General features: G+C 32.9%; 1 protein-coding gene across 1 annotated transcript; it reads right to left on the reverse strand.

Moving 5' to 3' along the window:
* Positions 1–4,102: 4,102 nt before the first annotated feature.
* LOC144565901 (monooxygenase 1-like) lies at positions 4,103–9,094 on the reverse strand. Its single transcript, XM_078315741.1, has 6 exons — positions 8,935–9,094; positions 7,170–7,316; positions 6,589–6,639; positions 5,179–5,344; positions 4,844–5,072; positions 4,103–4,689 (listed from the first exon to the last, which is right to left on the reverse strand). The coding sequence occupies exons 1-6, from the start codon at positions 9,012–9,014 to the stop codon at positions 4,166–4,168; spliced, it is 1,197 nt and encodes a 398-aa protein (XP_078171867.1). The 5' UTR covers positions 9,015–9,094; the 3' UTR covers positions 4,103–4,165.
* Positions 9,095–12,755: the final 3,661 nt, after the last annotated feature.

Genomic DNA, 12,755 nt, shown 5'->3' on the forward strand with positions numbered 1-12,755 from the left:
CCTACAGACGTTCCACCGAGCTGGACCCTTTATCTGACACCCATATGCAATTGCTTGGCTTAACAGTTATTAAGGTCTGGTTCAAATCACATAAAGAAAATTCTCTTTAGAATCGTTTCCAATATTCGTAATATTCAATTGACCTTCCAAATGCATTGACACGTAGGAGAATGCCACCGAGCCACAGACGTTACACACTAGTCATCCACGATTCCAATTCACACATCATAACATAATCACCCTTCCTCGTCCCAATCGGTACTGGGAAACATTGAGGGCCGTTCACCTAAGGCCATTAGGATCCTGGGAATCAAAGCCAGCATACAGCCCGACTTTGCAAATTCATTGGATCCAAGTGCTTAACTTCGTAAAGCCATTCACATATATATCAAATCGTGGTGACTTTCAATCAAATCAGATCATAATAGATCGACACAACCTACAACCATACCAGCATGCAAATCACTCAAGTCACATCAATTCGAGTTTAATTTGATTGGGCTATGCAAATGCTTTACACAATTCAATGATGCAATCAATGATATTCAACATGACAAACGAATACACAGTTTAATTCCTGAAAATAAAGTATCAAACAAGTCCAAGAATCCCGCACCTAATTACGACGAGCGTATCACTTAATTAAAGATTGGACGTCTAGAATTGCCTCGCAAAGTCTTGCTCGACTGAGCCTACACCTATATTACACGTATACTAGGTTTAACCATGGTTCATGATCGAGGTATTCACTTAAATTATATTAGGGTTTATACTTTCCTATTCCTCTTTCTTGCTTTAAAATCTCTAACTTCGCACAATTTTCATTTGGGTCTTCTAGACCATACACAATCTCAATTTGGTAACAATTCATTTACTAGTTCACAGTTTCGGTTCCCATAACAATTCAATTCACCAATTGGTTAAACCCTAATTTGGTCAAAACCTCAAATTAACCGATAAACGTTCTAGAAATTCAAGATCAAGGGGTAACCCTACCGATTACAAGTCTAATCGGTTGGATTAAACTAATCAATTCACGATTATGCTCGATTTCAGTTTTGGCACGAAACCCTAGAAATCAAAATCCACAAATCGGAAAAAATCGGGAAAATGATTGACAAATAAACAAGCAAGGAGTGTAGAGGAACTAATCCTCGAGCAATTCGAACACAAATCTCGAGTTTAAAAGGAAAATCTGAGAAATCGAGAAAATTCGAGGTTTTAAAAGATAGAATGAGAGAAAAGAATACCGAATCAGAGACTTAGGAGAGATTCACGGGCGCTTACTCGGTTCCAGTTTCGATTTCTCGCAACAATCGGGGGTTTGAGAGGAACGGGAAACTCTCTTGCTCTTTTTCTCTCTCTCGGGTGAAATTTCACTTAAAATGGGGAAAGGAATGAAGTGGGAGAGAGAGAGAAGGTTCAATTTGAGTTTTAGGGTTAAAATTACCCTGAGTGCGGACGCACTCATCCGCAGTGCGGGTGGCTTCACCCGCACTCAGCACTTAGTCAGGTTTCAGAAAATGAAATTTAACACAGAAATCATCCGTAGTACGGGTCACTTCACCCGCAGTCAGAACTTAGTAAATTTTCGACAGAATTTCAGAAAAAGTCCGAGCGTAATGCGGACGCACCCACCCGCAGTGCGGGTGGCCTCACCCACACTCAGTACTTAGCCAATTTCAAGAATTTCAGTTCAACACAGAAACTTCATGAGTGCGGACGCACCCACCCGCAGTGCGGGTCAACCCATCCGCACTCACAGAAATTTCAAAGGTAATTTAAGGAAAACAGAAGTCAGTGCGGGTCAGTCACCCGCACTCACCACCAGTGCAGACGCACTGAGCCTATAAAGTCTCAAATTCTCGAAATTTCGACGCGGTTTCGATTCACACTTAACTTACTTAATTAGAGGAACCTTAATTAAGGTTTTAACTTTCATTTTGTTAGCACGATTTTTTATTCTTGCCTTTAAATCATTAAAAATTAATTGTTAAAATTTCGTAACGTAACACCATCTCTCTCTCTCTCTCTCTCACACACACACACACACACACACACACACACACACACACACACATATGAGGAGGGATCAAGTTACAACAATTTTTGAGTTACAACAAGTTATCACAACTATTTTCTATATTTTCAAAATTCAAATCGTCAATCCAAACCGTTAGATGTGATCTCTACAAAAAAATGTGCTTGGAGACCAAATTTTACATTTTTTGGATTTTTTTACTATTTATTAATATGGGTACAAAAACTAGTCAAATTCAGACATGGAGTAAAATGAGCCATGGAGTAAAATGAGTTTGTGCTCCATGGCACTATATTTTTATTTTTAAAATCCAAACAACCGATCCGAACCGCTCAACATGATCTCCATATTGAAATGTGCTTGGAGACCAAATTTTATATTTTTTGGAATTTTTTTACTATTTATTAAGCCACTTTGAAAATCGCTGATCCGATGGTCCAGAAATTTTTACTGTTTTTATTGTTCACAACAAAACAACAATTTTCAAAATTGCTTAATAAATAGTAAAAAAATTCCAAAAAAATGTAAAATTTAGTTTCCAAGCACATTTCAATATGGAGAACATGTTGGAAGGTTTGAATCGGTTATTTGAATTTTCAAAATGAAAATATGGTGTGGAGTACAAACGCGTTTTACTCCATGGCTCACCCAAGTCAACCTCTATATATATATGAGTACGGCTACCATGCTTTGTAAATTAAAGTGGTTGTTTTAATTTGCGCTCATATCTCTAGTTTCAAAGTTCAAATAGTTAATTCGAATATCTCAACATGTTCTTCATATTGAAATGTGCTTGGAGACCAAATTTTACATTCTTTGAAAATTTTTTACTATTCTTTTAGAATTTTTCAAAATCAGTGTTCTTCTTAATTTTGTATTATTTTTTTATTTAATGAAATACATTGAAAAATTCTAACAAAATAGTAAAAAAATTTCAAAAAATGTAAGTCTCCAAGCACATTTCAATATGAAGAACATGTTGACAAGTTTGGATTAACTATTTGAACTTTGAAAATAGAGATATGAGCACAAATTAAAACACCCACTTTAATTTGCAAAGCATGGTAGCCTTACTCTCTCTCTCTCTCTATATATATATATATATATAGAGAGAGAGAGAGAGTAAGACTACTATACATTGTAATGCATAAACATTTTGTGCATTGGATTATAAATCACCGGATTCAAATTCCAAATGACCGATCTAAACCGTTCATCTTATTCTTCATATTAATATGTGCTTAGAGACCAAATTTTACATTTTTTGGAATTTTTTTTACTGTTTATTAAGCCACTTTGAAAATCGCTGATCCAATGGTGCCTTTTGATTATATTGTTATCGTTGGATTAGCAATTTTCAAAGTGACTTAATAAATAGTAAAAAAAAAATTAAAAAATGTAAAATTTGGTCTCCAAGCACATATTAATATGGAGAACAAGATGAACGGTTTTGATCACTTATTTGGACTTTAAATCCAGTGATTTATAGTCCAATGCACATAGATGCCTATGCATTGCAATGTATGGTAGCCTTACTCTATCTATCTATCTATATATATATATATATAGATAGATAGATAGAGTAAGGCTACCATACATTGCAATGCATAGGCATCTATGTGCATTGGATTATAAATCATCAGATTTAAAGTCCAAATAACATATCCAAACCGTTCATCTTGTTCTCCATATTAACATGTGTTTGGAGACCAAAATTTACATTTTTTTGGAAATTATTTACTATTTTTTAGATTTATTTAAAATCGCTGTTTTTTTATGATCCAGAGTTGTCTGAAAAACAACTATTTTCAATAAATCTAAAAAAATAGTAAAAAATTTTCAAAAAATATAAAATTTGATCTCCAAACACATATTAATATGGAAAACAAGATTAATGGTTTGGATCGATTATTTGAACTTTAAATTCGGTAATTTATAGTTCAATGTACAAAAATGCATATGCATTGCAATGTATGCATGGTAGCCTTGACAAAACATTTAATCAACCTCCTGACATGGCCCATCCCCATATATGGCCAAGAAGGGTTTTATTCGTATTATAGTTACACAGACCACGTCATCACAGCTACGTCCACAGAAGAACGGAACTCAAACCAGTCGGCTTTAGATAGTTCCACAGTCAAACAGTGCATGGTTGAGGCTGTTTCCTCCGAAGAACAACCTCAACAGAAAATTAGCTACCAACTTCATAAGCCATGACTTGTTGCAGTTAAGAATTCCAACAAAATAAGATTGCCAACTAAGCTTCAAGAGCCTTGGCATTCTCTCCTTGACGTACAAATCAATCGCCTCTCTAACCATCTCAGCCCATTTTTTGTCAGAAGAAGCGTTTGCCGGTGCATTTATGACGTTTGACAAGCACCTAGTAAGCACAACAGCATCTTCAAGTGCAGCTGCGCCGCCTTGGCCGATGAATGGACCCATGATATGCATGGCATCACCGGCAACTGTCATTGTTCCCTTCCTGAATCTTTGGTGATACAGGGCCCACGGGTACCGGTAGGCGGCCTGCCTCATGCTCAAGGTTTCCATGTCACAGATCCTCACTGACTCCAAAATCTCGCTCGGTGATTCCTTCAGTTGCTCCATTGTGTATTCTCTGACGACCTCAGGGTCGCTAATGTCTCCTGTATTTATGTAAATTTATATATTATCAAATCCATTAGAAGTTGTGAGTTGTGAGTTTTGACAGCATTAACACTTTTTCAGTTTTTTCTTCATTGTCTTCTTTTCTTTGATATTTCTTAATTGTGATCTTATAAGTTGGTGTAAATTGGTCACCTGTGGGTTCATTAAAAATGTTCACGAAGAAGTGAACATTCTTGTCATCAATTGGGATCCTGCCGTAAACTGCTTTCCCGGTTTCAAAACGAAAAAAATGATTCCCGAAATGATGCCCTTCCGGGTATGTTGTGAAACCGCGTGTAATCCATGCCGGGAAAAATTTGGGAGGCGAGAGCTGCAGCGTCTTGGCTACCATCGAGTGCAATCCCTCGCAGCCAATAAGGACCTAGAATTAATAATGGCACACACAGTGTAATGTTCTCTTTTTATTTTAGTTATATATAGTAATAGAATCTTGATTTTTAAAGCTTAATTTGGTTGTATGATAATACCTTAGCTTTGATGGTGGCACCATCATGCGTATTGAGAACATGCAAATTTTCCCTGTGATCGAAACCCAACGATGCAACGTGACAACCGAAGCGTATTTGTTCGGCCGGCAGATACCTTGCCAATGTTTCAATGAGGTCTTTCCTCCTTAAGCACCGCAGTTCTTTCCTTTGAATACGCACGAATTGTATATTTAATTAGTCATTAATTATTAATTATGAACAAAGACTGCTTGCATATAGTGTATTAATGGTCGGGCGGGTACGGGTACGTCTCGGGTACGGGTATGACGGGTACTAGGGTATACGGGTACGGGTATATCGGGTATTTTTTTCAAAAACCATACCCTACCTGTCCTATACCCGTACCCGTGTACCCTTGACGGGTAGGGCGGGTACGGGTATTTTTTTTTTTTGCTGTTTTTTCTGGTTTTTTTGTTTTTGTTTTTTTTCTGTTTTTTTTCCTGTTATTTTTTTTCCTGTTATTTTTTTTTCTGTTTTTTTTTTTTTTTGTTTTTACTTTAAAACAATAAAATATAAATATAAATAAAAAAACGGAAATTAAAAAACATAAATTAGAAACATAAATTAAAACAGAATTTTAAAAACAGAAATTACAAAACAGAAATTAAAAACAGAATTTTAAAAACAGAAATAAAAAACAGAATTTTAAAAACAGAATTTTAAAAACAGAAATTAAAACACAGAAATTAAAAAATAGAAATTAAAAAACAGAAATAAAAACAGAATTTTAAAAACAGAAATTAAAAAACAGAAATAAAAACAGAATTTTAAAAACAGAAATTAAAAAACAGAATTTTAAAAACAGAAATTAAATTGAATTTGAATTTGGGGTTTGAATTATTGGGTCGGGTATAAGGGTACGGGTACGGGTAAGGGTAGACGGGTACCCGGGTAGGGTAAAGTCGGGTACGGGTAAGGTCGGGTATGGGTATGATCGGGTAGGGTATGGTCGGGTATTTGTCCAAAAAAACCGGTCCGGTCCGTTTTTTGCCTGTACCCGCGTACCCGAGTACCCGACCCATACCCGGGCTCGGGCACGGGCAGGTAGGGTAGGGTATATCCTTAACGAGTATAATTAATACTCTACTTGCATATATACATAATACATTAGATCATAATTATTAGTTATATATATGTGCATTAATAGATTGAGAGAAATTAATATATTTTTTTGAAAAATAGTGGTATATACCACCGATTTCATTTGAAATCATAACATATCTGATATAGTACCTAATTAGTACCAAAATCAAATATAACATGTCTTACGCAGTTGTTCAAAACAGAAACAAAAACAAAAGAAATACAAAATCTCATAACATGCACACAACTAAACAAGGCAACAACATAAGAAAGTATAAAAAAAACATAAATTACTTATTTAATTACCTGTATCTGTTTACGTTCTTATCATCCTTGGTAAGGTATTCATAGTGTATCCTGCAGTTGATTATAGAAGACTGAGTTAGTTTCAAAGCAACGTGAGGTTAATAAATATATGTTAATGATGATCGAGTCTCGCTGTTGCGCGCAGCTACCACATAGTAACAAATGCGGCACAATATATATATTTTTCGTACTGACATGACTAATTGGCTATGACTTATTTCAAATTATTTAGTTAGATTATTTAAATAACAATAATAAAATGTCAAAATGTGAAAAACTAGTTAAAAAATTGTAAAATATAGTTTTTTCTTGATTTTTCAGATTTTCGAGATGATGCATTTTTTTTCCCCCGCTTGAAATAACGTGTAAATATTTTGCTTGTCTGATTTTGCTGCTTGTTATATATAATTGTGAAATCTGTGCTTGACGGAGATAACGCTTAGAGACTAAACAGTAAAATGGCAGTTTATTTTTGTCACGCCGTGAATTTTTATTTCTCTACCTTAAAAATCATTATCCTTCTTTAACCTTTAATTTTCAAATGTCGTATTCTTATTTTTTTAGAGAGATGAAGTGTGTACCCAGTAAGAGGTATGGAACAGTTGCGAAGGTCGTCACCGACCTTGAGTTGATCGAGTGCCTGCCATCCATTGCCATACACACCAATAGCAGCCCCTTCTGATCTTAATACTTTTGATCTCTCCAAAACCAAGCTCTTTATTCCCTTCCTGTTAGTTTCACCAAGTTAATTAAAATCAACCAATTCAAATATATTCAAGTGAAATTAATAAAAGATAAGGGCTTCATCCTTTTGTTTCACTTAAAAAAAAGGATATTTTCAAGGGTAATACAAAAATGCAAAGTTTTACTATCTTGGAAAAATAAAGTAATTATTGTGAAAATAAAAATAGAAAATGGGCAACAAATTATGGCAATTTAATTAAATATATTAAATGAGTGTAATTCATTTATTATAATATTAAGTGCATGCAATACGTAAATGCAAACTTTTATCCTCTTGAGAAAAGAAAGTAATTCTTGTGAAAATAAAAAAAATGAAATGGTTACCTACGGATTTTAAATTAAAAAAAAAAAAAGGAAATGGTCCACAAAGGCAGATTAAGTCAATTAAATTTGTGTAACTCATTTATTATAAATTAAATGGTGGAGAGATGAGAATTAATTATATATATTCCCATCTAAATATAATTATATTATAAATATACCTATTACTCAATTAAATCAATTAAAATATTAATTAAGAGTAATAAAAAATTAATAAGACAGTTAATTATGTTGACCTTACATTATCTTTTTATATATGTATATATAGATTAAAGGATGTAAATTGGCTTCTAAACATTATTTTCTTCTTCTTTTTTCAATCAAGCAATGGTGATATTGATTTTCGGTCAAATTAATTTGTTCGCTGGTGCTAATTCATGATTATGTATAAAGAACCGTTGGTGATTGTTGTATTCAACAACGGTTATTAACCATTGTTGAAGCCTATATAATTCAACTGATATGGTTTTATGTACTTGTGTTATATATCTTTATTACTGCCTTGTTAAAAAATAACAAATACAAAACTAGGTCATTAATTACCTTTCAAAATAAGAACCTACATTTGGTCTAATAGCAAAGACACATGATTCCCATGTAAGAGGTCATAGTTTCATCTCCAACCCATATGATTTCAAAAAAAAAAAAAAAAAACCTTTCAGAATAAATTAAGAAATGAAGTGAAATGAAATGAAATGAATCCAATAGATTGTTTGCCTTTAAATATGACTAAAAATGACACTTAAATATAATATTTGTATAAGTGCTGCAAAGGATTGTGCGTGTGTACGTATAATGACGTTGACATGACAACATAAAGAAGTTAAACAGTACATAAATTATTAAATTTAGAGCTTTATGAAAATATTCTAAATCATTTGCCATGAAAGTATATGATATTTTTTGACATGAAATTTTCAGGAAGATATTTTTATTGTAATATTTGCATAAGAAATATATGTTCACTAAATGAGAAATAAGGTTTTAATTAAAATATGATTATTTTTATTTTTGATTATTACACGGCCCGTTGGCACAGTGATGGGTAGTTAGTATAGGAACATATAACACAGTCCATCTTGTTATTAAAACCTCCACCATATATAAAGCACAAACCATAGCAACACCTCATAAAAGAGAACTAATTGAGAAAGCTAATCAATTCACCATCATTTCATTTAGTGCAAATGGGCACAGAGGAAGTGTATGGTATTGTAATATTTGCATAAGAAATATATGTTCACTAAATGAGAAATAAGATTTCACAGAAAAATCTTAAACCTGTAAAGACCAAGGGAAAGAGCAAGACCACTGATGCCTCCACCAATAATTACAATATCATGCACTTCCTCTGTAGCCATTTGCACTAAATTAAATGAAATGATGGTGAATTGATTAGCTAGCTTTCTCAATTAGTTCTCTCTTCCATATATGAGGTGTTTGCTATGGTTTATGCTTTATGATGGAGGTTTTAATAACAAGATGGACTGTGTAACTGATATATATTCCTATACAAACTATCCGTCACTGGCCTACGGGCCGTCTAATCACCAAAAATTAAAAATTAAAAATTACCCGTCACTATCTTAGGCCCTACAAATTTTGATGAAATCAAAATGATACCCTGCAAATGGACATATTATAAAATTCTTATTATTTTTAGATTTCTTTTGTTGATAAATATTAATTATAAAATTTAATATATATATGATCATGTTATAAAATGCGAATCGTCTCCGTTTAACTTAATTTATTGATTCATTTAATTCAATTTGTACAGATGGACTTCTTTACTTTTTTTGCCTAATTAAACTTTAAATTATTATGATAAGAAATTGATTTAGTCTTACAAACATTTATTGTTTTAAAATTAAGTAATCTTAACCTTCCGCATCCAAATCAATGCACGATTTATGACACATGCATCTAATGATCAAAAGTTTTGCTCGTAGTTCGTGATTCGATTGAGTTCGATTCGAAAAAAAGTTCACAATGAACTCGTTTGATTGAACTTTGTTCTCAAACGAATTAAACCAGCTCGGCCTGAAATTGGTTTGAACTCGAACTCAAATTGGGTCTGGTTCGGTTCGAAATTGGTCTAGCTCGGTTCAAAATTTATCTGGCTCGGTCTGAAACCTCCAACTCTTCTGAATATCATCCGATTCGTCTCAATTCGAACAATTAACAAACCAAATCGAACTCAAACTCTTCATTTTAGTTCGAAACCCTACTTTGAATCAAGCAAGCGCGATTCTAAATTGGTTCGAACTCGAAATCAAAATGTGGATTTAGTTTGATTTAGGTCGATTCGTTTGCAGCCTCCGCATCCAAATAAATGCACAATTAATGACACATGCATCCAATGCATGGACTGAACTAGAAAACTTTAATAGAGTGAGCTAAAAATTAAAATGCTTATGTGATGAGTGAGATTTGAACTCAAAATCTCTCATCTACAAGATAAAGCTCTAATCACAAATAAATATTTGATTATTATTGAGGGGTTGAACTATATATATGGAAAGTTCTGAAAAAATAAAATTTAATTAAATTTTAAAATATATAACTAAAATTTTAAAATTATAAGAGTGGCTTAGTCACCTTTTTGATGCACTAAGATCCGTCCTTGATCCAATGATAATTTTTTTTGTTAATATAGTATTGATGAGAGACTTAACGTACGATCGAGTATATATATAGATCAGAAAATTGTTATGCAATGATTCAAATAGGCCGACTCTCTTTTATATATGATTTAGACATTTTACGAAAGAATTAATATTAAAAAATTATGTTTACTCTTAATTATATTTCGGCTAGTATAACTTCAATATCATTTCAGTCTATATAATACCAACTTCAAAACTAACTGAATCGACTTCAAACGGTAAATTCAAACTGTTTAAACCAAACTACTTCATAATTAAGTTGTGCATTTACATGCAAAAAATTATAATTTTTCAAATTTATTTAGTATCAAGTTAATTAAGCGGTCAAATGTGTGAGTTTTTTTAGTTAATTTTAATACATTCATATTTCAACATTTTTATCGCTTGATTTGATACTAAACTAACTCGAAAATATAAAAAAAAATTGCATGTAAACTCACTCCTAAAGTAAATCGGTTTAAACAGTTTGAATTAGTTGTTTGATATCTATTCAAGCAATTTTGAAGTTAGTATTAGCGTTATCATACTAGCCGGACTCCTAATTATATATCCTCTCTCTTTTTTCTGAAATACTAACAAAATGGATATAGTAGGAATGCGAATCAATGTTGGTAAAAAGGTGATGGATCGAGCCGATCTCATTTTCTATGCAGTATGTTTCTTGCACCACGAATTAATTTAGAAAGATGGTGAGAGGATAGATCGGATCTGAGAGATTAATTTATTATATGTATTTATTTGTTCGTTAGGTGTGCTGTTCGAAATATTGTTTTTATTTATATCCGTTGGTTGGATTTTGGACATATTCTGAAATATTAATTTATATCCGTTGGTTGGATCTTGGACATGCATACCCCTCTTTAATTACATATTCTGAAATATTAATTTATTAAGTAATTTGTTTGTTAGGTGCGTTTGCTATTTATGTTTATAATTTTAAAGGGGATATTCATTGTCAATAGGATTTCCTTCCCCGGTTCCTTTAATATTTGTCAATGCGCGCGTGTTATCCGCTCTATTTTTTTTTTTTTTTAAATTGTTTATTTTTTATATATTGAAACCCGCAGGCTGAATATGATTACTTGAAAGATGGTACATAAGAGTCTGGAGTGCAGTGCCTAGCTAAGAACTGTTAAACTCAGACTGCAATTAAGTTCTGCTCTAAGAATTAATGATATATTTATGCCATAATCATCTGATTATGAGATACACAGTTTGGATATTAAATTTGTGTATTATTATTTTAATTAAAAAAGTATGTGCCGATTTAATATGTGTATTATTAATACTTAACTAAGATGAATGGAGCCTACGGGCATTTTCAGCAAAAAAAAGAAGAAAAAAAAAAAGAACAAATTTATTATTTTAAAGGGGACAATTCCATTGTCAGCAGGATTTTCATTCTCCTATTCATTTATCAATGCGTCCTCATGGTGCGCACCAATTGGTGCACCTCCCCAGTCTGGGTACCAATCGGGATCAGTGCGTGTACCCAGTCTGTGTGGTAGTAAGAATTGAGAAAAATTCAATCGGATGATAATCAATTATTTTTTATTTAATGGGGTTGTAACTAAAAAAATTTCGAACACCTAAGTCTAGCTTTACTCTTCTTTGAAAACAGGTGGAGACGTATTAATTCGTATTTGGTTTTCTTGGAAATTCTTATGTTTGCAACATTGAAAGAGCTTTGTTATGCAATCGATCCCTATAGAAGGTATGCTTTGTTGGCTAGCGGTCTACTGATAAAAAATGGTACATGATATTGTTGAGCGAATTCACATCATCTTCAGTATTGCACACAAGAGAATCTTTTACAATTAATGGATTTGGATCGTTTTTTTTTTAAATTGGCACGAATCTTAAAGCCCAATAATATTTGTCCCCTGTGCTAGTCCGAATTTCAAAACGATAAAATTTAATCTCAAACAGTAAAGTAAGGCCCATCCTCTACAGTATTAGAGGAGTTGAATCCTCATTGAGCTGGATTGAATTGAAACAATTGGTGCTGTCTACAGATTTTAGTGTTAAATTTGAAGTATTTAACAAGTTAAGTGACTAACTACTGTGTATAGTGATTTTTAATATATGATTTCCAAAATATAGTTCAAATTACTTGGAACAAACTACATGTTATATTACATTACTTTTAAGAGACGTATTAATTCGGACTTGAGTTTTTATCACAGTTAAACAATCTGCATTGGTTTTCTTTAAAATAAACAGGTACAAAAGTTCCTGCACATTTTTTTTTTTGAGAAAACAATAGGGGTCCAGCCATTTTGCATCGGTATAAGTTTGTTGTAACTGTTGACATGATTTCCTCCGCCTTTGGAAGCTGATCTGGAAGGAGGGACATGCGGTACCAAGGGTCAGACTGTTCATATGGAGGCTGTTGAAAAACGGGCTGCCGTTTAGTAAAACGATAGCTGATAG

Source organism: Carex rostrata, chromosome 15, assembly GCF_964058835.1.
Source record: "Carex rostrata chromosome 15, lpCarRost1.2, whole genome shotgun sequence".
Lineage (NCBI taxonomy): Eukaryota > Viridiplantae > Streptophyta > Magnoliopsida > Poales > Cyperaceae > Carex > Carex rostrata.

Bases quoted from the DNA above. Each gene is read 5' to 3' on its own strand.
- LOC144565901 (XM_078315741.1), bottom strand. From the start codon at position 9,014: ATGGCTACAGAGGAAGTGCATGATATTGTAATTATTGGTGGAGGCATC. The intron at 7,317-8,934 runs GTTTAAGATTTT...TGAAACTAACAG, and splicing joins CTTTCCCTTGGTCTTTACAG to GAAGGGAATAAAGAGCTTGG. The intron at 5,345-6,588 runs GTAATTAAATAA...GCGTATTCAAAG, and splicing joins AAGAACGTAAACAGATACAG to GAAAGAACTGCGGTGCTTAA.